At 41.3% G+C, this 27,471-nt stretch overlaps 1 protein-coding gene across 1 annotated transcript in view; it reads right to left on the reverse strand.

Annotated features, from left to right (window-relative positions):
- The window catches only part of Pacrg (parkin coregulated), a 501,453-nt gene that overhangs the window by 230,155 nt on the left and 243,827 nt on the right, over positions 1 to 27,471 (reverse strand). Inside the window, exon 3 of the mRNA XM_004651092.2 lies at positions 7,960 to 8,131. Coding sequence (XP_004651149.1) covers positions 7,960 to 8,131 — 172 coding nt within the window. The remainder of the gene's footprint in view (positions 1 to 7,959; positions 8,132 to 27,471) is intronic.

Genomic DNA, 27,471 nt, shown 5'->3' on the forward strand with positions numbered 1-27,471 from the left:
ATGAAAAGTTTTGTTTTTTTTTTAAATACTGTTTTCCTCTGCAGTACTGTGGACTGAATCTAGGGCCCTGAACATACTCGGCAAATGCTTGACCACTAAACTACATCCTTAGTCCAGTAAATACATATTTAACTCAAGGGATTACCAAAGAAAAGCAAAACAAAATTAAAAAATAAATTTGCTGTATCAAAATAAAATATAAATCACAAGATTAAATAAAGTTAAGGAATAAAGTAAGACTATAAAATATATCATATAAAATATAGAAACTACTGCTTCCAGTAAATTAGAGAGAAAATGTCAATGTATACACGGTCACCATTTCAAAGGTGAGGGACGGGTGTCACACAGAGTAATGTGACTCACTTCAGGTAATATGGCAATTAAATAGCGCAGCCAGGATTCCAAGCTGGCATCAGATTCTGGCAATTCTCTGGGTCAACATATTATCCTGCCTACTTAGATAAAAGATAAAAAAATGTCTTAATGCTAGTAAAGGAATAATTTATTTTTACTGAAGGAGTGAAAAGATGTAAGGCAGATAACCTCCCCCGCATGGAGAGCTAAGAGACAGAGATGGGCAATGTGAATAAACAGCTAAAGATGTAGAGAATCAACCCATGAATTGCTACACATTGCTAACAAGAATCACAGAGGAGAAAACAGAGAGAAGTCATTAAAGATATGATGCATGAAAATGTCTAGTGCTGAAAGATACATATCTTTATTGAAATTCTATTGAAACTATTGGAATTTCTAAGTTAGTATTTTCCCACAAAACCAATGGAAAAATAACCAGAAAATACCAACATAAAATTTCATATCATCAGATTAATAAAAAGCCCTAAAACTTCAAGAGATTGAAGGAAACAAGTCACAGAGAAATGATTAAAAATTCAAATGTTATCAAAGCTGTTAAAGCAATGTAAGAACTTATGAAGCAACAAAGATGAGGCTTCAAAAATCCTATATTAATATCATTCTCAACATAGCCAAACTAATAATGAAATTTGATGGATAATTTTCAGATACGCAATGTCTAAAAACATATATTTCATGTGTTTTCAAGAAATTAATGGAAGAGTGTACACCACGAAAATGATGAGAAAACAAAATGTATTGTTAAGGGAAGACTTCGACATGAGAGAGGAAAGAAGTATGAGGCCAGGAGAACACGTGGCCCAGACTTGAGCAGGAAAGTATCGGGCAAAGGATGACCATATCCAAGTAGTGGGTTATCTGATATTCTGAACACATGGAAAACAATTCTTTTATCTTGTGTGTGAGCTCTTGTATATGTGTGTATACATGTATGTAGTCAACACTGAGGGTCTTCCTTTATTGCTCTCTTAGTTTTTTGTTTGTTTGTTTTTTTGAGGTAGGGTTTCACACTGGCCCAGGCTGACCTGGAATTCACTATGGAGTTTCAGGGTGGCCTTGAACTCCTGGTGATCCTTCTACTTCTGCCTCCGAGTGCTGGGATTAAAGGCGTGTGCCACCACGCCCGGCTCTCTATCTTAGTTTTTTTTAAATTTTTTTTTAAATTTTTTTTTATTTATTTATTTGAGAGCGACAGACACAGAGAGAAAGACAGAGGAGGGAGAGAGAGAGAATGGGCACGCCAGGGCTTCCAGCCTCTGCAAATGAACTCCAGACGCGTGCGCCCCCTTGTGCATCTGGCTAACGTGGGACCTGGGGAACCGAGCCTCGAACCAGGGTCCTTAGGCTTCACAGGCAAGCGCTTAACCGCTAAGCCATCTCTCCAGCCCTCTATCTTAGTTTTTGAGACAGGGTCTCTCACTAAACAGAGAACTGCCAATCTGGCTAGAAAGCCAGCTAGCCAGCCCTAGGAGTCCTCCTGCCTCAGCTCTGCCTCCCCAGTGCTGGGGCTCCAGGTCTGTGCCACTGCGTCTGACATTTTGCATGGGTCCTGAGATTACAAACACAAGACTTGAGCTTGCATAGCAAGCACTTTACTAACTTAGCTGTCTCTCCAGTACCCCCAAACAGCATTTTTAAATAGTTGTTGACTATCTGGAAAAAATGAAGTACGTAAAAGTTGAGCGTGCAAAATGGGAGACAATGGTCAACACTAAGGCAAACACAGTGCAGTGCAAGAGAGTCATTGGAGTCATCTGTAGGTCATGAAGTGAGCTGTACTGGATGGTGTCAGTGTAAAAGTAGGCTGTTGATTTCATGAAAACTGTGATATAACCACACAGAAAGGAAGGATAAGGAGAAAATGTGTAAAGTTACATTCTCATTAGTACAAGGTGACTGATTCTAATAAAAGTAGGCCCCTGCAGAAGTTTTCAAAAAAGATATTTTTTTCTTGTGAAGAGTCCATTATTTCTTTGTGGAACACAAGAGATCACTCGGCCCTATTTTTGTCTTCTTGTGTTTCTTAGTTTTTACATGCTACCTTGGCTTTTTGTTTTGAGTACTGACTTCAACTTGAACTGCTGGACCGCAGGCTGCCTGCTCCCTTTGCCCTGCGCTGTGTGCCATCTACTTCATTGGTTCATGGTCACAAGGTCTGGAGAGCTCACAGTCGTTCACAGCAAGTAGAAAGCAGCATCTTTGGATTCCCTGAATGGAAAGCAGAGAACTATCACTCGTGATTTCCCTCCAGCTCATTCTACACCGAGTCCTGTGCAGGCCTGTCAGCTTCATCTCTGCCTTTGCTGACCTCACCAAAGCCTGGTGGCATCAACATGAATTAGACCCAATCACAGCCAGCCAGTCTCGGCCTGCAGGGTCCCAGGGTCTTGGATGGGCTGAGTGCACACTCCAGTTGGGAGGTGGAACTTCGGAGGGCAAGCTGTCTACTTTTGGTTGGTAGAGACTCTAGGTCAGGCAGTGAAGGTCAGACAAGCAGATTCTTTCCTCTTAGTAGCCCAGCATAAGTAGCTGCTTATATCTCGGAAGGCGTGTCTTAGTTTTTAGTGCATGGAGGGCCAGGAAGACTAAATCTCTATGGCAAAGATGCTCATCAATATACATTGATTCTGCATGGACCTAAAGCATCTTTACACTAAAATTTACCTTCCTAAAAATAAAATAACTACTACTGCCTTTTAAAAATTGCTCCAGTATACCTTTTCACTTAAAAAGTTTTAAGTACAACTGTTAAGAGTTTATAGTCGGTTTACATTTTGTTTTATGAGCCCATTTGAAAATTAACTTTCATGGCTGACACAGTCGATTTCATGTTTTGTGCTTTGAGTTCTCAGCACTTCCCTGCTGTCTGCTCATTGCGACCTTCTCAGACACTGCTTAACTACTTCTGTCTTCTCCACTGACTTTGGAAGGCCCTGGAGTTTTAGAGTCAGCATAGAATCGTTGTGACAGTCATGCAGTTTTAAAACTGTTCCTTCAGCTATTAGGACTTAATTCTGGGCCTAATGATCCTTGATGGTGAGCTTTTCAAACTATGATATTCTCATTTTGGGATTGTGAACTTGCTTTGGTCTTAGGGCTGGGCACACCCTCAGTAATCCATGGGAGGAGAGGTGGGCCTCACAGATCCAGGGTCTGCAGGCTTCCTTCAGCTGCATTAGCACAGTGACCAGGATAGTCCTCTCAGTCCTGCTTCCTTCAGCTGCATTAGCACGGTGACCAGGATAGTCCTCTCAGTCCTGCGGACAGTGCTTTGTTGTTTGGGGTTTGCTGATGCTAAAAGCCTTAGTTTTAGCCTCAGGCATCTTTACTTTTGGGTTGATGTGCAGTCTTTTGACTTTGTCCAAATATTTGAAAGATATTTTTAATATATAAATTGGGGGTGGGAGGTAAGATGTGACTTGACCTGGCGTCTCTTTTCAGTGATTTCCATCAGACTGTGTCTCTTTGGCCTGCATCATAAGTGTTCTTCTCTTATCACTTCTGCCTTTGGTTTCTGTTCCTGTTGTTCCAGTGCTTTCTCTTAGGCACATAACTACAGTTACCATTTGGACCCTAATTCTCCACTTAGTCACATTCCTCGTTTTCTTTATATATGCTTGTCTTTTCTGAGAGACTGGCAGCTGGTGATTCTCTCTCCCTCTCTGGAGATTCCTGGCTCTGCTGACACTGTTACTTTTCCTGACTGTATTCAAATAGATTGTCTTGTTTCCCCTCAAGTCTAGTGTCCTCCTTCAGGATCCAAGATTTTGTTTCTGAGGCTATATCTTCCCTGTCTTGATACCATACAAGATTCTACACATTTCTTCTGGCTCTAATACTGAATGTTGTTGGGATCTTCTTCTCCCTTGAGCAGGCATGTTGTCTCCTTCCCAGTGTGTTCCTGATGCTTCCACTGCCCCCAAGGCTGTGAGGTCCCTCTTGCTTTTCTTAGGAAGGAAGGTACAGCTGGCCATTGCCCCTGGCCCTTCTCTCTGTTCTTGTCTCCTACTGGACTCCTCAAGAATTTTGTGTGCATGTATTTGAGACACTCTTCAGTGTTGTGCTGCTGGACTGAGAAAGTTTGCTCTTGCCATAGCTGGGCAGAGTACACGGAAACCTGCACCTGCTCTGTCAGACTCTAGAGGGGCCTCTTTCAGGCTGCTGCTCTCGGCAGTCAGAGCTCCACTACTCGCCCCAGAACATCATGCTAGAGCAGTCCTCCATCAACCTCAAGTGCGTCCTGCTAGAACGTTCTGGCCCTTCAAGCCTAGAACAATTTAAGAAGATGGAAGCTGGGAAAAGAAGCAATAGCAGTTAAGACATCAAGTGACAGAATGGAGCAGAGGCAGTAGTGATACTGCTGTGATTAATACAAAATCACTTTCTGTCTTTTTGTTTTGATATGGAAAATCTTGGGTCTTGAATGGAGGAGCGGAGGGAAAGAGAAAATTATATTTTTATGTTGTTTTTTTTTTCACTTTGGAAACCCAAGAGCCACGGAAGTCATTTATGCCAACAAACTAGGATTATCAGGTTTCTAATTTGTTGAAATCAATCCCAGATTCTGGGGGTAGATAGAGGCAGTTAGTTCCAGCTCTCTGCTCCACAGTGAGTTAATCTATTTTGCTTGGCCTTCATGGATATTAATTAGTACTGCAAGCTGGTGGAGGTGAGGTGAATTTTTGCCCCTGGATCAAGTAAAAAATCATACTAATAGTATGGTTTGAAAATAAGTATACACAGCTGTTATATGTTATGCCAATTAAGTGCATCAGCCGGCCTTTAGATCAATTAGCCTCATTCCAGAATATTCCACCTGAAAGGTTTAGTTTGTGCACATAATGTTTTTCTCAGTGTGCCTGAACTCTGCGTGATCTCCATCATTAGCCAGCATTTCTTCCTGAGGAAAATTTGGCTTTTAGTGACACAGACTGAGAAAAGAGAAACAGTTGGAATCAGCATCAGTGTACAGTGACACAACCCCAGGCAAATACACAGTGATGTGTCCCGAGGTAAATTGTCCTGGCTGCTGGAAGCACGTGTTATCAGATTCATATTTAGTTAATTTCCCTGACAAATCATGTTTACTGGTTTTTAAATAATGTTTTCAATCATCAGCAAGTGACCTCTGTTAGGTGTCAATTTCATCTTTATAACATATCACTTCTCAATTCATTCATGTATCTTCAAATAGAGATCAATCAACATTGAAAGTCTTGGATTGTCAGTCTATAATTGGTATCTTTCGATTATAAAAAGTAGTCAAAATAGTACTGTTCTTATCCAACCATCTGGCATCTTCATCAAGGATATCTGGGAAGAGCCCTAAGAAGGAAATAATACTAAAACCAAGTGTTTATTTAAAAAACAAAAAGGACTGGGCTGACTTGGGCATGATGGCACCCGCCTTTAATCCCAGTACTTGGTAGGCAGAGGTAGGAAGATCAGCATGAGTTTAAGGCCACCCTGAGAATACATAGTAAATTCCAGGTCAGCCTGGACTAGAGTGAGACCCTACCTCCAAAAAAAAAAAAAAAAAAAGGATAGGGTTGGAGAGATGGCTCAGCAGTTAAGGTGCTTGCCTGCAAATCTTAAGGATCTGACTTCAATTCCTCAGTACCTACATAAAGCCAAATGTACAACATGGCATAATTGCATGCGTCTGCAATTCTTTGCAGTGGCCAGAGTCCCTGATGCATTCATTTGTTTTTCTCTCTCTCTCTCTATCTGCTTTTTTCCTCTCTCCAATAAACAAAACTAAATAAAATATTAAAAAAGTAAAAAGGGTTGCAATTGAGTACAAGAAGAAAAGGACAGGCAGTTCTTGGAGAGAAGATTCTGGACCTTTTTTAGCTTATCAGTGAAACTTGCATTTCTACTGGAATTTAACATCTTTTTTTTTAATTTTTTTAAATTTATTTATTTGAGAGCGACAGACACAGAGAGAAAGACAGATAGAAGGAGAGAGAGAGAATGGGCGCGCCAGGGCTTCCAGCCTCTGCAAACGAACTCCAGACGCGTGCGCCCCCTTGTGCATCTGGCTAACGTGGGACCTGGGGAACCGAGCCTCAAACCGGGGTCCTTAGGCTTCACAGGCAAGCGCTTAACCGCTAAGCCATCTCTCCAGCCCTGGAATTTAACATCTTTAAACTTCATCCCTCATTGAAGAGAATAAGTGACACTTGGAAAAGACTTGAATGGGCCTGGCCTTCTGCCTCCTTCCTGAAGACCCTTTGAAGACTTTTCACAGAAAGTAACTCAGTCCCTTGGTTTGGTAGAATTATGCTGTAATGTACCATTTCCGTGGAGAGTTCAAAGATAGCAAACTTTAGCTCCGTGTGAGCTGCGATAAGATGGGGATGCTGAGAGCCTAGCATCTTAAAGACGCTCACTTCAAGTCAATGCCAGGTGATCATGGGAAAAATTAAGTGACCCTAGCTCTGGGAAATGTCCCCATGTTCAATTAATTTGTTCTCATTCTGCTCAGGTGGTAAGAGGGCATGTGAAGCAATGAAGGTGGGACTCCCCAGACCTCAGAAGCCCCAAAAGGCTCCTGCCAGACTGTGGGAAGTAGTTCAGCTGGGTAGCAGCATATGGGAAGGGAAGCTGGGGCTCTGTCGACCCCTAGAAACCATGGGATTTCCTGCTGCAAAGCTGGGAGGTGGAAATGCCTGGGACCGTTCCAGCTGAGGAAAAAATGGGACTTTATTCCCTGTGAAAGGCTTAGAAGCACAGGGCCCCTGCTCGGAATTAGCAGCAACAGCACCGCAGGTAGGGCAGCAGCCACGCCTTACGTGGCAGCCGGGGGCTCTGGAGCAAGAGGCATCCTGTGGCCTGGTGGCTGGTGAAGAATCATGGATGGCACTGGGGTAAGGGTGGACAATCCTCCATGGGTCTTTATGGCATATTCCCTGGTGGCCTGCAGTGAATCAACTAGGGCACAAGGTAAGAACACTGCATGGAAAACAACTAAGAGTCTTGTTTTGGAACCTGGATGCTCTTGAGAAACCTCGGAAAGCTGTTTTCAACGTGCCTGAGCATGGAGGACAGAAGCGGGTTGTCATGATACAGACAGGGAAGGTTACCCAGGAGACCTCCTACAGATTAAGAACTCTTTGTACTGAAAAAATGAGTGTTTATCCATTTCAGACTTTCTCCCCCCAGAAAATTATGAATCCTACTACATAAGAGACACTCAACAGAATTGTATTTCTACTGTAGTTTAAAAATTAGGGGTGTCATGTCGCAAGAAATTGGGGTTTTGCTATACATAAAAGGTCATATACTACTTCTGAAAGTATAAGTCACTGTGAAGACATGTGTTCTTACCACGCTGCATCTTAAACCAAGGCACATTGCATGTGGTTCTGTTTATTTACGTGGCTAAGCCAAAGTGGAGGATCCATGCTGGGATATCATGTCAGAGATTCAGGCTGTCTGACTTTTAAAGTCAATTTATAAAATCTCCAACAAAACCCGGGCCTTGCCTCCATGTGTTGTGTTTTATTGCTTAATTAGCAAGTTGTCACAGCGCTGCACCTTGTAAACTGAGGGACGCCTTTTCACCTGCTCACTTACTTTTTATCGGGATAATGAGCTGTGGAATGACAGGCAGAATCTTGTTCCCCCCGTGTTCCAGCATGTCGTGGATTCCTTGCCGAGCAAAAAATTCATAGGGAAATGTCATTTCACAGAGCCCATCAAAAAACAGAGGCAGGTAATGGTGGTAATCCAGCTTCTCAATTTCTACCTGCAAGGAGAGAGAGGAGACGCCACGTGAAACGAGGGTGGGCGGAGCCCAGCCGGAGCAGCCAGGAAGCCCCGCCCCATCTGGGGAGGAGCACGAGAGCGTAAGGAGACGTCGTCTTAGCAATGAGGGTAAGACTGTCAGCCTTCACATCCTGACAGGCAATCTCTTATACCAATATTGTGGACATTAGGAACACATTAATTTTGTTAATTTTCTTTTATCACATAGCACAAGTTTGAATTGAAAATGATTGTGGAAGCTCATGATATGTATACTGAAAACACGTTTAAGAACCAAGTGAAAGAAAACTGAAACCAGTTGAAGTAGATGGATATGTCCAGTTCTAGCACTAATTTAATACGGACACATCTGGTTGTCCTGGCACCTGGCCAGTGAGCCAGTGAGCCAGTGAGGGTCACACGTGACTCCCTAGAGCTTGGACACTTGGAAGACAGTAGAATGTTGTCACAAGAAAAAAGGGGGGGGGGTAAGGTACTGTGTGGGATGATCTCTGATATCGAAAGTCAACCCCCCCTTTTTGTCTCTCTTAAATTAAGGAGCAGGGATGTGTGCCCCCACTGCCTACCATTACCCTCAGGACTTCCTTACAACCTCCTCCCAGACCTGTGCAGAAATGGTCAGTACCAGCAGGGGGCATGGGTCTAAATTTTGGAAAAGGGGCCTCTCTGGCTGTGAGTTGGGAAGAATTACACACGCGTGGCTTGGTTCTTGACTGGGCCTCCACTGTGTAGAGCAGTTGGCCTCCCCTATCCCCAGCATGGAGGCAGAGCTGACAGTGGCACTATGGATGGAATAGAACCCTCAGACTCAGAATTCAGACAACAAATCTGCTTAGGGTCATGGATGTGGCGTTCTCAGTAAGTGGGGGTCTATTTCCAGTTTCCAACTCCTCATCACTGTGCCCATTTTCCGGCAACCACCTTCTAAATAAGCAAGAAGCCCATCCAGAGTCTTGGGAAATGCCCTTCATACTGGTAGGATGCCTTCCCTTTATCTACCACCCCTGGCTCTCTGCCGGCTTTCTTGAGTCTGTAAGTGCACATTTGCTGGTTCTGGGGTGTGAATAACTGGTAAAAACGCAGCATCTTCCTGGGTGTTGACAGTCTGGGAAAAATCAGTATCCTGGAGTACCAAAGCAGGAGGCCTGTCTACAGTCTGCTCACAAACTTCCCATTCACAGTGCACATTCATGCCTGGACAGGAAGTCCTAATCAAGGCAGTAAGCAGGCCCGAGTGACATCCAGCTCTTCTTTTAAAATGTGTGCTTAGGAAAATGAATCTGGGGCTGGAGAGATGGCTTAGTGGTTAAGGTGCTTGCCTGAGAAGCCTAAAGACCCATGTTCAACTCTCCAGATCCCATGTAAGCCAGACACACAAGGTGATGCAAGCGCACAAAGTTGCACATGTGCATAAGGTTGCACACGTAGTCCAAGTGTTTGGAGTTTGATTGCAGTGACTGGAGGCCCTGGAGCACCAATTCTGTCTCTCTCTGTTATTAAAAGAAGAAGGCAGAGGAGGAGGAGACAGGAAGGCAGAAAAATGAATATGTTGCAAAACCTGCCAGCCTGAATTTGATTCCCCAATATACACATAAAGCAAGATACACAAAGTGGCACATGCATCTGGAGTTTGTTTGCAGAGGCAAGAGAATACCCATACTCTCTTTCTCCTTACAAATAAAAATTGATTTAAAAATTGAATCCAAAATGCGGGTATATACAAACTTCAATTTTACTTTATATTCTTTGTAAATTTAAATCATTTCTTTTATACAGTAAAAGTTTATAGGATATCCACTTAGTATTAATTTCTCAAAGACTTTTGTGCACTTTAAAGTGCCTTAGAGCATTATTTTGCACACTATGGAAAAGCTATTGCAACATGAGTCAGATACAAATTCTATGGTGTTATCTATGGTTTTACCTTGTAATCATCTCATGATAAAAGGGTCAGGAATACTATTATTGTTTTGCTTACACTTTAAGTATATTTTGCTCATTTTCTTTTTAGTGCATTATTGTACTTTTACTTGTGTTCCTTATAATTAGCAAATCATTACATTTTGTACCTTCATATGCTCTAAGACTATGTATTTTATATGTTAATTTAAGTCATTTACATTTATAGCTATGACTCATTTAACACCTGTCATTTTATGGACTCTGGTTGTTTTTCATTTATCTTTTCCCTTTTTATCTTGCAGTTTTGTTAGGTAGATTGTGTTTTATTTACAATGGATTTATTTATTTTTGCAATGACTTTAAAGATAAGATAGCCTGTTTAAATGTTTTACTGTAGCTATCCTTCAGTTTTCCCAAACATTTTCAAACATAGACAAGAGAGTAAAACAAAATCTCCTAAGAAGATTGTAGACATGGTAATTTTTCTTGGAATTCTTTCTGATTTTTCATCATATGTTTTGGGGCAAAAGTACTAACAGCCACAATACCAATGCCAGCGTTTGTGATGAGGCCCAGAACAGTTCAAACTTGCAATTCGTTGCAGCTCACAAGTCCAGGAGCTGGCATTCAGACCCAAGCAGTCTGAGTGGGCAATATGGCACTGTTTTTGGACTTTGTTGTTAGGCACATTGAGGCTCAGCATTACTACAATAGCCCAGCAAAATGTTCTGACTATCCTTATATGTCCTTATTGCTATCAATGTAGTTTGTTTTAGTCTAACTTAATATTAATATTGTAACTGAGTTGCCTAAAATGTCTTTCTATCCCTTTGCTGTCTCTGCCTTTATATTTTGAGTGTCTTCTTTTGTATTTAGCTTATGACTGGATTTGTTTTTTCCTCTTCCATTTTATGACTTTCATTTAAATGACAAATATTGAGCATCTGCATAACTCCGTTCTCAAAAGTTTTGTAAAGGACAGTTCATAGGAGAAAGTAAAGAAAAAAAAAGAGAGAGAAGCTGAAAGACAGAAAAACTGAATGGACCTGAGATTGAGACAGTATCTCCCTGTCTTTAATACCCCCTAGCTCACTGATCACAGCATTTCTTTCCTAAAACTTCCCAGAATTCTCTTCCTGATCCATTGATCAATCACTGGGCATAACTGCTTTACTGATGATCTGGTGCCCTCATACAGAGTAACATGTGTCATTGTATTTTCAGCTCACAAACATCTTAAAAAGTATAAATATTGGGCTGGAGAGATAGCTTAGCAGTTAGGGTGCTTCCCTGCAAAGCCCAAGGACCCAGGTTGGATTCCCCAGGGCCCATGTAAGCCAGATGCACAAGGTGGTGCATGCATCTGGAGTTCATTTGCAGTGGCTAGAGGCCATGGTGCACCCATTCTCTCTATCTGCCTCTTTCTCCCTCTAAAATAAATAAATACAAATTTAAAATAACTATAAATGTTGTTCTACTAGCTAAAGTGAGTTCTGAATGCAACATCCTTTCTTCTTGCATATAATATGGGGTTTCACTTTGATTGTAATATTGTCTTCAGTTGTTAAATTTGTTATAAGTCTTGATAAATCCTTTGAGGGCCCACTTAACATAGATGACTTTAAGTGTATGTAGTTTTCTACTTATTTTATTTTATTTTTTTTTCTTGAGGTAGGGTCTCTCTCCAGCCCAGATTGACCTGACACTGTGTAATTTCAGGCTGACCTTGAATTTATAGCGATCCTCCTACCTCTGCCTCCAAAGTGCTGGGATTAAAGGCATATGCCACCACACCTGGACAATATGTGTTTTAATAACATATCTGACTTTATTGTGTCTCTCTCACTAAAGTTTCCCTAGACACTTGCTTATCTGTGTAACGATGTTTTTTTTTAAATTTATACATAGTTACTTGTACATTTCCTCACTCTCACTATTTACTCCAGTTCTTTTTAATCAAGGTCACCATTGCTCACCTTTTATCTAATCCCTTATCCTTCTTTTCTTCCCACCTGCAGGACATAGGTAATCTCATGAAGCTCTTCCTCTCTGTGGGCTTCCAGGTATTACATCCTCCATGCTGGGTGTCATCCTTGTTCCTTCCTATATCCTCAGGTCCCTGGACTGCTATTACTTCTGATCAAAGTCCCACACGGTCCTGCTGATCTGTACTCTGGGTGCCTTTGCTTCACATCTGAGCATGTACCATCTCTGGAGACCTTGGTTACTTTTCTCCCAGGTTGACCTGACCTTCCCCTGCCTTATTCTCTCCATGCACATGGAGACTTTTTCTGAGCACACATGGCTCAGACTGTCATCCCAAAATACCAGCAACTAAGTAGCTTAAGACAGACATTTACTTTCCCATAGTTGTGGGGGCTGGAAGTCCAAAATCAGGTGTCAGCATGGCCAGCTTCTGTCATTCTACCTAACTGCCTTGTGGATAGGCCCTTCTTCCCACCCCTGTCTTCTGACCTACAGGGTGCTCCTCTGTGGACAGTAAGCTCTGGCATCCTCTTCTCACAAGGACACTAGCCCTTATGAACACACTAAGCTTTTATTATGTCCACTTCAGTCCCAGCTCCAAAAACAGATACACTGGCTATTAGTGCCCCAGCACAGCGAATGGGAGAGGGTGGGGGCAACTTGGGCCTTAGGCACTAGTCTGTCCAATTTCCTCCAGAACTTTGTGTCTAGGGAAAGCTTTTCATCTAGACTTCAGTTCAGTGAGGCCTTCCACCATGACCTCTTCCCTCTTTGATGCTCTCCTAGCCCTTGTCATTTACCTGTCTTCTTGTTCTGTTGTAGGAAGCTTGCTACTGCCTAGCAGAATATCACTCAAGATAGGTGAGTACTTAGTAAGCATGTCTGGTATGTTCATTCTGACCTGTTCAATCTTCCCTCTTATTTTATGGCTCTTGAGTGGCCTGGCCAGATGAAGAGAGCCTACAGCCAGATGTGGCATGACACTTGAAGGGTCGGAGGCTTCACACTGAGCTTGTGACTTGTGACTAAGTTTGAATTTTATAAGTTAATACATTCTACAAATATATAAAATATTCCTTGGGCTTAGCAATTAAGGCACTTGCCTGCTAAGCCCAAGAATCCAGGTTTAATTCCCAAGGATCCATGTAAGGCCAGATGCACAAGGTGGCACATGTGTGTGGAGTTCATTTGCAGTAGCTAGAGGCACTGGTGTGCCCTCTCTCTATCTACATTTCCTCTGCCCTCCCTCAAATAAAATAGATAAATAAACAAAACATTTTTAAGATACTTCTCAAGTAAAATGCAGTGCTCTCTCCTTGGAAGGGCAGTGTTCGCTCACAAGCCGGGGGGTTGGGAGTGCTTTCACAGGAAATCAAGATGGACTTTTGGGTACTAATATTTTTCTTCAGCTCCCAGAGACCACATAGAATGCTCATTGGCTACCCTGTACACTTTAAAAACCTTAGCAGAAAAGTTTCTGCCTCTCGTAGAACCATCTGATGCAAACATATAAATGCAAGTTGGTATTGGCAATAACAAGTCTTCAGTTAAAAACATCCTGATGCTCAGAAGTTCATGACTATGGCAATGTTGAAAACAAGACAAATTATTAGAAGGACCTTTCTTTGCCTTACACCTTTGTCACATGGTGACTACTATTTCTTAGAGTACTTCTAAACTCTTAGCCTCACCAGTTTATTTAGGTTTATAAACCATGATTTTAAGGCTTTTCAACAAAAAAAAAAAGCCTTTTAAATGTTGTGCTCATAAGGTAAATAGTTTAATTATTAGTATTACAATTTGTATTCCTTAAGTATGACCGTAAAATGTTAGTTTTCAAATATGATGGTTTAAAAAATATTTTTATTTTGGACCATTTCATATATGTATATAATGTATTTTGATCATATTCACCCCATTATCCTCTTATCATCCTTTCATCAAACCTATTCTTCTAAACTAATCCCCTTTCTTCTTTCATTTTTTTTGTTTTTATATTCTCACACACTGAGTTACATTAGGGAAGCTTGCATGAGCATGGGTGGGAGATTAGTCCTGGAGTGAGGGCAGTACCAGTAGTGGCAATCTTCTTTAAAAGTTTATGAAATCTAGATTCATAAGATCAGTGTCTGCAGTGGAACATAGAAGAGACACTGTTTAGAACACATCAGGTAAACTTATGCTGTAATGATTAATGACTACTTTGATAATAACTCCAGGAACATGATGCGTTTTCATGTACCCAATCTTTTTTGTGGGGGGAGGGTTGTTTTATAACTTTCTAAATATCACAGCACTTACACAAGTGCATCTCTAAATCTTTCCATGACCTTTGGCCAGAAGCAATAAAATTCTACCTTCACTTAGCCTGGCAAATACAGTGTTTTATCCCCAGAACAAACTTGGAAGGTAGCAGCACTATACTGAAAGGTCAGAAACACTGAGGTTAATGACTTCTATTAGAATATTCAAATCAGAGACAATTACGCTTTCCTTATCATTGCCTCAATTAGCAGACGAAATATCATTGAAAATATCTGCTGTTGTGACTCCTATAATAATTCCTGAGAACACTGCTTAGAATTACAAACTAACCCAGAAAAGGGTAACTATTAATATATCATGGACTCGTGTGAACTTACTATGACATTTCTAAACTAAAGTTTTCAGTATTTTCCAACCCTGAAGCAGCCACTGAATTACTTCAAGAGGCCTTACAAACTCTATAGGTGTTAAGCACAGTCTGCAGATGATATATATATAAAGATGATATATATATATATATATATATATATATGATATATATATATATATATAAAGATGATATATATATATATATATATATATATATAACATACTTTTGCACATAGATGTGCTATTTTTAAATGTGTGTGGCTGCAATTCGGATGAATACCTAAAAATAATTTAAGTTATTTTATATGTTTCAACTAGGGTCAATATATGCCTAAAACCATGTAATAGCATATAAGATTTTTTTTAAATGCTGAAGAGAACATGGGAAAATGATTTTGAGTAAACAAAAGAAGAAGGCTTCCTGGGGAGGTGATACAGGAGGCTGCTACAAAGCTTAAAAAGTTAAAGCACAAAATGCAAACCTGAGCTCAGGAAGAGCTCAGGTGCAAGACAGGAAGGTGCAGTCCAGTCATAGAGGAGGTGCCAGGTGGCTGTGGGAAGGACCTGAGCTAAACTGAGCTCAGGGAAGCTCCTGCATACCCTGACACTGGAAAAGCTATCTCCCTGTGACAAAGGGATCAGAGGGTCTCTTCCCGCTAATTTATGGAAACAGAAGAGAACATGATGCTTAACAAACTCTGTGGAAAAATCTATGAGCAGCACAAACCCAAGAAATCCACAGGCAAGAGAGGTAGATGCTGAAAAAGACATTCCTGGGGCCCAGACAACAGCAAATGAAAGTGTTACGACTTGTTGGGGGACATGGGAAAGCCACACAGAAAACACAGTGCTACTATAGAAGAGCTAATGTAAAGATGCTTACCAATCACTATGGTAACAGAGTTACCCTAACAATGACTAGGAAGAACCGTGAGCGTTTTAAGAAGCTCTGGAGCTGTCTGGAAATACCAGAATAAGTCTGAATGGAATATATATTTTTAAATGCTTAAGGCAAAAAAAAAAAACCCTCAAAAAGAATAAAAGACACTTGAAAAGACACTTTCAGGGACATATAAAGATTAGCACCCTCAAATTAAAACTTGAGGAGCTGGAGAGATGGCTTGGTGGGTAAAATGCTTGCTTGCCGCACAAGCAGAAGGACCTGATTCTGGATCCACAAAACCTACATAAAATCAAGGCGTGGGCTGAAGAGATAGCTTAGTGGTTACGGCACTGGCCTGAAAAGCCTAAGGACCCAGGTAAGCCAGTTGCACAAGGTGGCACATGTGTCTGGAGCTCGTTGCACTAGCTAGAGGCACTGGTGCTCCTGTGTTCTTCCTCCCACTCCCTCTCTCAAATAAATAAATAAATAACATATTTTTTAAAACCCAGGCCTGATGGCCTGGGGTGTGGTAGCACACAGTAGTAATTCCACTGGCTAGTTAGCCTAGCCAGATTAGTGAGCTCCAGGTTCAGTGAGAGACCCTGTCTCAAAGTATGAAAGCAGAAAGAGACTGAGGAAGTGCCTGATGTCTACAAATAGCCTCCACACATGTGCATACTTACAAGAGTGCTTACACACATGAGCATGCACACCACATGGACATGCGAATACAAGAAAATAATTCCTTACCTAGGCTGAACATTAGATTGGCCACAGATAAAGAGAGAGATCTGGGTACCAGGATGCATGAACTTAGAGAAACGAAGGGAAGCATCACACTGGAAAAGATGGCAGGAAGGCCCACAACCTAAGACACACTTCCATGACTCATCTTAGTTATCTGAGAATATCAGATAAACGGTGGTGGAAGGGGCTTCTAAAGAAATAATGATTGAGAAGCCTTGCAACTGTAGAAAGGCATGAGTCTTCAGATGAAAGGCAGACCTAGACATTTTTTAAAAAAGAAAATCTATGACATTCCAAAGCAAAAAAAAACAAAAAAGATTTAAAAGCAACTAGAAATAAAAGCCATATTATATACAAGGAATCAAAATTAGTCTGTAGTTATATTTTTCATTAACACTTAGAAGCCAAGGACTATAAAACTTCAATGTTGTGGAAGAACAAAAGTCATTCACCTACAAGGCAGCTCAGTGGAATCATAATTCAAAACAAAGATAAATTCAAGCAATTGACCATCAATGAATGGGCAGTTTTCTAATTCATGGTCCATCAACCTTACAAAGGGGGTAAAATTTGCTTAATAGTAAACTGAGCACAGATCAGAGAAGTGAGGTGCAAGAGATAATATTAATCACATTGTTGAGAAACTGATTATTACATAATCACTGACTATGAAATATTTAGCAGTCATCAATATGATGTTCAACTCCACAGAAGAGCCAAGACATAAGAGATGAATTGTAGTGAAGATCACAGGAACATGAGTCAAGGTACAATAAAGTCCTTGCATTGATAAGAATGAGAACTGTTATTACCTTTGGACATAAATAATTAATTATATTAAAATGTAAGGATGTCTTAAAAAATAAAAATAAAATTAACATCCATGAGACTAGAATGGGATTGAGGAAATGAGTAAAGCTCTGGCAGTCTAAAGGAAGGTTCTGGGAGCACGCCCCTGCCCACAGGAAAAACATGCAGAGAATATGTAAGATAAATCCAACTAGACAGCAAGGTACATGGAAAAGGATCAAACCTCCTTCTTTTAAAGAGGGTTGACTTATGTTTATAATTTTTGAGTGGCATGGATTCACTGCACATGGTGCTGGGTTTTCATGGGGACACTTCATAAAGGTGTGTGCAATGTGTGTCCAGTATACTCCTTCCCTCACGTTTGCTGGATCTCCCCATGGTGCTTTGATTCAGGGTCCACCACAATCTCAGGTGTCTGAATGCGAGGTTCTCAGCTGATGGAGATTTGGGAATTAAAGCCTCCTGGAGGCGGTGTATAGTTGGGGGCAGAATGTGGTGCTTTGATTCAGGGACCCCACAAACTCAGGTGTTCTGAATGCGAGGTTCCCAGCTGGTGGAGATTTGGGAATTAATGCCTCCAGGAGGGAGGAAGAAGTTGGGGGCAGAATGTGGTGGTTTGAGTCAAGTATTCCCCCATTAACTTAGGTGTTCTGAATTCTAGGTTCCCAGCTGATGGAGATTTGGGAGTTAACACCTCCTGGGGGCAGTGTATAGTTGGGGGCAGAATGCGGTGCTTTGATTCAGGGTCCCCCAGAAATTCAGGTATTCTGAATGCTAGATTCCCAGCTGATGGAGATTTGGGGATTAAAGCCTCCTGGAGGCAGTGTGTTGTTGGGGGCGGGCTTGTGAGTGTTAGAGCCAGTGTCCTCATGCCAGTGTTTGGCGCACTCTCCTGTTGCTGTTGTCCGCCGGATGTTGGCCAGGGGGTGATGTCCACCTTCTGCTCATGCCATCATTTCCCCTGCCATCATGGAGCTTCCCCTTGAGACTGTAAGCCAAAATATACCTGGGTTTTGTTTGTTTGTTTGTTTGTTTTTCCTCACAAGCTGCTCTTGGTCAGATGACTTCCACCAGCAGTGCGGACCTGACTGAGCGCTCCCTCCCATTGGTCTACTTCGCTCCACTATACAATGTTGCTTCTACTGCCATGTCATGCACACAGAGATGATTTAATATATTTGTATAAAATAGGAGTCACAAGTGAAAAAGCATGTCACCTAATATGACTATCTCCTGATGCATTCATTTTCCTGCAAACACAGTAACTCCTTTGTGGTTAAAAATACACCAGTGTATGTGCGTGCATGCGTGCGTGCATGTGTGTGTGTGTGTGTGTACATGTACATGTGTACACATACATACATGTACAAATGCATGTGCTCATTCCAGGGTCCTGCAAACAAAAGCCAGATGCTTGTGCCACTCTTTGCATATTGATTTATGTGAGTGCTAAGGAAATGAACCTGGGCCAATAAGCTTTGCAAGCAAGTTCCTTTAACCACTAATCTGTCTTCTCAGCCTCTACACTACATTCTCTTTATCTGTTCTTCTGTTGATGGACACCTACACTGGTTCCATAGTTTAGCCACTGTGGCTAATGCTGCAGTAATATCGATATGCAAGCATTGAGTATCTGCTCAGTAATAGTATAGCTGGATCATATAGTAGCTCTGTTTTGTGGGGAATGCCTCACCCCACATCAAGACTTCTCTTCAATGATTATTAGAGATGGAAGTACAGATAAGTAATGCATATAAAGGACACACTCAATATACAATGTGCAGAAAGGTGGGAATGAAAGTATCAGTACAAGGCAAGATGATGTTCCAGGGAAGAATAGCTTTGTCAAGGGCATGTACATTCCATCCTGACAGATTTACCAAGCATGCTTCAGAGAGACAGCACAAGTTATATCCCTATAAACGATGAGGACCCACATTTCTATTGTTTATCCAGAGAGAATGATATCAAAACCTAGTTCTTAACAATACTGCAGGCAAAATGGCATTTCAGTGAGACTTCAACTTCTCTTACTCTGAGAATAATCCCCTCTCAAAGACACTTCTGAAAGCCATTTGTACGTTGTCTTCTCTGAGGTGTATTTCCATGTCCTTTGTTGTTTTTCACAACAAAGTCAATACTTTCTTGTGTTAGAGTCAGTCTTGTGGGAAATCAGTCTTGTGTGGGGGTCACTTGTGTGGGGGTGAGGGTCCGTCTTTTTCTGCAAAAACTTAGACTCTTTGAAGTTTTCCATCACTGAGGGGTTCTGTTAGTCATCATTAGAGAGGCTTTCCCCCAATTTTCGTACTGCCAGTGTAAGGCAGGAACAGTCTGCTCTGGACAAAGGATACGTTGACCAGGCTCACAGGTGGACAGATGCAAATTCACAAGGATGGTGATTCTGCCCCAATTCCTGGCTGTCTGGATGCCTGCTACTTTATATGTATACTGATGCCTTTGTCTAGCTGAGAGATATTATTTACTGAGTCACAAATCTGGACTGGGGAATGGAGAATCAAATTATTTAGTAGAATAACCTTATTTTAAGTTTCTGTCAAAAATGCTACCAAGACAGCTAAAGGTCAGTTGTAAGCAGATCTTGAATTTATTCACACTTAACCTTTATTATCCAGAAATTTTATGTTCGTAACTGTAGCGGTCAATGAATGATACCTTCAAGTGTAATAAATAAGAAAGAGTTCTATGTTCTTTAGCCTTGAACGTTCCTGTTCTCTATCACTTGCCAAAAGCTAAAGAAATTTTTAAAAACTTTAAAACAGCAGTTATTTTAACCAGAGAGGAATACAAAGGGAAAAAAATCATGTATTAAACTACACTTTAAAAATTATCACAAATTAACCTTATATTATTATACATTAAATTGTACTGTATGAGGGATTCTTACTACATGAATAGATTTTTAGTTCTTACCACAAAAAATATTTAAAATGATGTACATGTTAAGATGATATTTGAAATGATATGTATGTTAATTTTCTTCACTACAGTAACATTACTAAATGTGTCCTATAACATGTTATAACTTTTATACACAAACTTTTATTATAATAATGCATATTAATAGATTTCATTGTGATATTTCCATATGTGAGTCTCTTGTATTTTGGTTGTACTCACCTTCCCAAACACCCTATCTTACCCTATCCTTTTCCCTACTCCCTACACTCCCTCTCCTTATGGTTCCCTCCATTACTTTCAGGTTGCCTTTTGTTTTAATTCTAACTTCTATATATGAAAGAACTCATGATAATTGTATTTCTGCATCTGATTTATTTCAATTAACACAGCAACCTCGAGTTTCACCCATTTTCCTGCGAGTGACATGATCTCATTCATCCTTATGACTGAATAAATTTTCTTTGTGTATATCTACCATAAAAAATTATCTTTTCTTTATCAGATTTATGTATAATAAAACTAGAGGTACAGAAGACAGTAAGTATTCATAAAATGAAACAAACAATATATGATAGTGGACTGGGGAGATTGCTCAGTGGTTAAAGGAACTTGTTTATAAAGCCTTCTAACCTGGATTCAATTCCCAAGCCATCTATGTAAGCTAGATGCTAAAACTGGCACAAGCATCTGGTGTTCATTTGCAGCAGCAAGAGGCCTTGGGGCCCACCTTCCTAAACACATGTGAAAATTAATCAGTACAAATTTTAAAAAAGAAATATGTATTTGGCCTGGAGAGTCCCAACAGAGTTTTAGGAACTGAGAGAGAAACATGATTTTTAGCTTCTCCCATTGATACTCACTGTAAAACATGTCCATATTTTACAAACCCTTTTTCTGACTTCAATAATATACAGTCAATTTTAATACACTCAGCCAAGTAAGAAGAATTAAACAGGTTCAGAAGGATTAATTCAGGAACTTGAATGCCATGAAGCAACTTCAAGATAGACTTAATGTGACAGTAACAATGTTGTCTATCTTTGCATCAGAATATAACCTTATTATGCTATGTTTATATTTTACAGAAATAAACTTTATTATTAAAGTTCTTTCTATTCAGGATTTCTTATATTTCTTAGTCAAATGTTGCTCAGGAAACTAAAACAAAAACAACACTGACTAGCTGTGATTGTCACGGAGTTGTGGTATACACTGGACATGGAAAGGGTGCAGCACACGCAACAGTCAGGTCTTCAACGTTGTGAACAGCAAGAGGACCCTGACAGTGTCAGAACAGGGAAGCTGCTCAGAAACTGCAGTCATGGACCATATGTTTAGTGTGAGACTAGACTCAGAGACTAAAATTTAAGAAATACATTCTGGGCTTTAGAAAGGAAATAGAAGTAACATGGAGGACAGCACAGGCATGTGTGTGAAGGTCACGGAGGTCACAAGAGTGCACAGTCAAGAGATCCACAGAAGCCCTTAGGACTACTTTCATTCAGAAGGGGAAGAGGTGAGATCTGAAGGTTGGGGCTGAAAGAGTCATGCAGGACAACAGTGTTCATGCATGTGGAGTCAAGAAAAACTATGGGTTGAATGCTTGGCTGTCACAGAGGAAATAAACAAAACGCACTGGAAATGTGAAAGCTTGACAGGATATACAGTCACATAAACCAGTCAGAAGCACCAGTCTTGATCCTAGTTGCTTTGTGGGAATGTAAAGCTTTTATTTTAAATCCTTAGGATAGACACTGCTGTGGTTTGAATTTAAGTGTCCCCATAGGCTCATGTACTTGAGTGCTTGGACCCCTGCTGGTGGTGCTGTTGGGAAGGTTGTGGCAACACCCTTTTGGGGGTGGGCATTGCTACAGGAAGTGGGTCACCAGAGGCATGTCCTGAGGTTTCATAAGCTACCCTATTTCTCTGGTACCCTTGCCTCCTCTGTGGATACAGGGTGACCAGCCAGCTTCCTGCTCCTACCCCTCTGCCATGGCCATCCTGATGGACTCTGCTCCCTGGAACTGTGAGCCAGAACAAGCACATCCGTCTTCAGGCTGGTTCTTGCCAGGTGTCTGGTAGCAGTAGTGAGTTAAGTAACTAGTACAGACATTATCTACAGAGGAACTTGAACCATTTCATGGGGCGAGACTATGTTTGTTAGTACTTACAAAACCCTGTTTCTTACTCCAGAGTACTGTAGTCCTGCCTGGCCTATGCATGGGCCCCATATCTCCAGACCTACGAATGTAACTTTCACATTAGTCCTGGGAAAATTCCACGGGGTCTTAGAGGTAGAGTCTGACTAGGCACAGAAACTGGGAAAACCTTATTGTTAAGAATATCTTTACAAATCTATCAAATAAGTTTTCATTTTTGTCTCTTAGAAACCTTTTAGCATTTTCAAATGGCATGCTATTTTGACCTTTTGGTATAAATACAATGAGATTATCTAATTGTTCCTCTCCAAGTATTAAAATGTTTCAACTGGAGAGGTGCTGGGGAGATGGCTTATTAAAGGCAATTGCTCTGCAAACCTGCTGACCTAAGTTGGATTCCCAGCATCCATGTAATGCTGGATTCAAAGTGATACATATGTCTGTGATCCCAATGTGCCTATAGTAATGAGAGGCAGATCCAAGGGAATCCTCAAACTTGTAGGACAATTAGACTGACATTCCTAGTGGCAAAGCAATGTGAAAACTTGTCACAAAGAAGGTGGAAGGAGAATACACCCTCCTAGATTTCACATACGTGCCATGGCAGGCATATGCCTACACATACCTACACATACACAAGTAAATAAAATAAATGTATTTAACTTGGGCTGAGGAGGTGGGTCAGTATATAAAGTTCACATGTGAGGTCCAAAGTTTGGATATCTAGCACTCATGTAAATGCTGGGTGGATATGGTGGCATTCTTGTAATCCCAATGCTCAGTGGGCAGAAACAAGGATTTCTAGGCATGGGAGTTTGAATGTATGCCCCCCCATCGACTCATACATTTTATTAAAGCTTGTAACTTGGGTCTCTAGTCTCTCAGCTGGAGGAGGTTGTCACTGGGGTAGATCTTGAGGTCCAGCCCTAAGGTGTGTTTGGGAGAAGGATCTGAATTCCAGCCCAAAGGTGTGGAGAGGTCTGAACTCTGGGGGTCCTGCTTGCTTTTGGTTTGCGCTGGCTACTTTTTGGTGTTACTGGCTACTGGTGGTTTCTCTTTCTGCTTGGATTTAATAATGGCAGCCAGCTTCTTCTACCATTGAGGGGACTTATCTGGATCTGTAAGCTTGAAATAAATCCCTTCTTCCTCTAAAGTGTGTTTGGTTGCATGTTTGTCCCAGAAATACTGGAACTGACTACTACAGAAATTTGGCACCTGAAGTGAGGTGTTACTGATGTGAGTCTGACCATGTGAATTCTGGTCTTTTGGAACTTGTGTGCTGGAGAAGGAATATGTATGAACTTAATACTTGTGACTACAGAAGCCTCACAGTATGGTAAGCCAAAATATATGGGCTATTCCAGTGAGAGTTTGAAAATGGTAAATGCAGGGAGAACTGTATTTGCTTTGCTTATGAACTTTCAAAGGGGAAGAAGAGACCACTAAAACTTTGTTGGAACTGGGCTACAGACATAAAAGCTGGATATATTCTGCTTCCCATGCCTAGACACTCTGACCAAGGTTGAATTTGAAAGTAATGGACTGATGTGTTTGGAGGAACATATTCAACTGAAAGATGTAAGATACAAAGTTGGAAAAATTCAAAAGTTAATGGCACAGAGACAGGTTTTGGGTTACTAAAGCTGCTATTGTTGAGCAGAGTACCACCATTAACTACTTTACATTGAAACAATGAAAAAGATGCCTGAGGTAAATTCCACCCAGGTAAGACTGAATGAGTAGGAATGCAAATTCTTTTGAGAAAAGATGATTGGAAGGAAGAATTCTAAAGGTTGAAGGTCAAGATTTATTTACTCTTTGGATTAACAAATGGCTGTCTTTCTGCATACCTGGTATTGATTTTTTAAAGTCTGAAAAATGGACGGAAGTAAGTCATGAACTGTACACAGTTCTGGGAGCTACTGCTGAACTGTGGTATGGAAATCAGGGCATGATGTCCCTGGTAGAGAGACCAGTAAGGCCATTGTAAGATGGACCATGGTTTGCAATGGAGACCTGAGGATGATTTGGATGTTCCAGGACTATGCAAGGACTACCAGAAAACCCAGCTGGAAGGATGGAAACTGTAAACCCAGGACACTGTCATCACTGGTTATGGATGTCAGACTTAAACTGCAGAATGCTTGATGTTTACCTGATAGTTGTTGATTTTTCATTTGTCCAGTCTCTCCTTGTTATGCCTTAAAACAATGGATGTTTACTCTGTGCCTTTATACATTAAAAGTATGTAACTTATTTGCATAATTTTGGTGCATGGCACATCACAGAGGCGACACACAGGAGGAAATATTGTGGTAGCTTCGGGGGAAACACTACCCAGTCACTCAAAGCAAGTCAACTACTGCTACAATGTTGTGGCCTGGGTAAGGTACTGCTGTGTGCAGTGGAATTTCAGGAAGGGAAACTGCACTGGCTCCAGGGCCGTTCCTCAGGAAGGAGGCCCTCACTGTCTCCAAGGTTTCCTTAGCTCCTCTGTGCTAGCAGTGACCATGCAGCTAACCATGCAGTTCCTCAGTTTCCTCACCAGTAAAATAGGATATTTGACAGTACTTGTCTCACAGGTAGTGCTGAAAGTTAATGAATCTGCAAGCTAGGAACCACTGCTGGGCAAGGGAAGGGCATGGATACATGAAAGCGATGAAGCAGCAATCAAGAATCCCTCTGGGGCTGGAGGGACGGCTCAGTGGTTAAGGCATTTGCCGGTAAAGCCAAAGGACCCAGGTTCAATTCCCTAGGACCCACATTAACCAGATGCACAAGGGGATGCAAGCATCTGGAGTTCGTTTACAGTGGCTGGAAGCCCTGGCACACCCATTCTCTCTCTCCTTCTTTCTCTGATAAATAAATAAATATAAAAAATGTTTTTTTAAAAGAATCCTTCTGCTCTTTCTATTGCATGAGTTTCCTCTTTATAAACTGCAACTGTCAACTTAGTTCTCTTTATTTTTAAAATTTTACTGTGTAGACGTGAAAAACCTCTATTTAGTGGGAAAATGTATTCCTAAGCTTCTCTGTTCTGTCCTTTTGCTGACAGCAACTGAAGAGCAGAAGTCATTTCTAAAGGACACAGAAGAGGAACTCAGAGAGCTGGCAGGGGAAAGTGGGTGTAGACAAAGTCTGCCAATGATTCAGGGGACTTTGAAATAGGCCAAAATACCCTTACAGTAAATGAGATCATCCTTTTGTGTTTGCATAGAATAACAATAAATCTAGTCAATAAGACCATGAAATGTTGAAGATGTTATCTTTACAGTAATAAAATTGTGCTTTGTAAAATGTATTCTGAGTACAAGTTTGTGTTTATAAAGACTATAGATTAGTATATATGTTGAATACATAACAATATGAAAAGCTAACTGATGTCTCATTAATTCATTAAAGCATTTGCTAATTTTTGAATGAAAACTATTAGGTGTGTAGTGAAACCTGTGCTTTCAGAGCTGCCTTAACTTTGGGCCACACACCTAGGATGCTTCTTTTATGCACAATATTTATAATCAAGTTACTTAGGTATTTTAGGACAGTGTACCAATGACACAGGAAAAACAGGAGAATCAGTACAAGAGGTTGTAATGTCACAAACAGGCATCCCACATCATAATGTCAAAGCAGATTTTTTAAAATACTGCTATATATATTTTATTTGCCATGAGAAAGATAGACCTTCTTGGTCTGTAAGTATGAGTATATTTCTTTGAACACAGTGATAGTTACTGAGAAAAGTCCAACCCATGCAGAAAGAGGACATCTGCTTGAGAAGATCAAGTAAGGCCATGCAGGTAGCTCTTTGCTCTTCACTAATTCCACCTTTAAAATTATTTCATCATGTGTGTGTGTGTGTGTGTGTGTGTGTGTGTGTGTGTGTATGCACACACATGCAGGTAACTATGTGAACACAGCATGTGGAGGCCAGAGGACAGTCCCAGAATTCATTCTTCAGGCCTTGATAACTTAAAAAATCTTATTTATTTGTGAGAAGAGAGAGGGAGGGAGAGAGAGAGAAAGATAGAGGGAGAGAGAGAAAAGGAATGGGCACTTCAGGGCCTCTTATAATTGTAAACAAAGTCCAGATGCTTATGCCACTTTGTGCATCTGGCTTAATGTGAGTAATGAAGACTCAAACCCAGGTTGGCAGTCTTTGCAAGCAAGTGCCTTTAATACTGGGCCATCACCTAAGCATGGGCCCACCTTTTTGGTGACTCAAAATTTCTGTGGGTCAAAATTTGCCATGTAGACTGGTTGGCCAGTCAGGCTCAGAAGTCTTCCTTCTCTGCCTTCCTAGTTCTGGGATGGGAAGTATACATGCCATATCTGCCTTCCTGGTGCTGGGATGGGAAGTATGCATGTCATATATGCCTTCTTGGTGCTGGGATGGGAAGTATACATGCCATATCTGCCTTCCTAGAGCTGGGATGTGAAGTATACATGCCATGTCTGCCTTCCTGGTGCTGGGATGGGAAGTATACATGCCACGTCTGCCTTCCTGGTGCTGGGATAGGAAGTATACATGCCACATCTGCCTTCCTGGTGCTGGGATGGGATGTATACATGCCACATCTGCCTTCCTGGTGCTGGGGTGGGAAGTATACATGCCATGTCTGCCTTCCTGGTGCTGGGATGAGAAGTATACATGCCACATCTGTCTTCCTGGTGCTGGGATGGGAAGTACACATGCCATGTCTGCCTTCCTGGTGCTGGGATGGGATGTATACATGCCATATCTGCCTTCCTGGTGCTGGGATGAGAAGTATACATGTCATATCTGCCTTCCTGGTGCTGGGATGGGATGTATACATGCCATATCTGCCTTCCTGGTGCTGGGATGAGAAGTGTGCATGCCATGTCTGCCTTCCTGGTGCTGGGATGAGATGTATACATGCCATGTCTGCCTTCCTGGTGCTAGGATGGAAAGTATACATGCCATATGTGCCTTCCTAGTGCTGGGATGGGAAGTATACATGCCATATCTGTGAGTGTGTGTGTATGTGTGCATGCACACAAGGGCTCATGTGTCTGTGATGCAGATAGCTAGAGGAAACTGGGAAAATCTTGGGGTACCTGAATATTTTGGCAGAGGACAATGGTTCTCTGTTCTACTTTGTTTCTCAGAGCATGGGCCAAGAAAGTTTCAAGGCACAGCTGAGACTGGGGATGGCTGTGCCAAACCAGGGACATGTGGCACAGGGCCAAGTGTGTAGCACGAGTGTGAAGTGGGATTTGGAATCAGTCAGATACCAGACAAGATTCAGTAACAATCAT

Source organism: Jaculus jaculus, chromosome 9, assembly GCF_020740685.1.
Source record: "Jaculus jaculus isolate mJacJac1 chromosome 9, mJacJac1.mat.Y.cur, whole genome shotgun sequence".
Taxonomy (NCBI): domain Eukaryota; kingdom Metazoa; phylum Chordata; class Mammalia; order Rodentia; family Dipodidae; genus Jaculus; species Jaculus jaculus.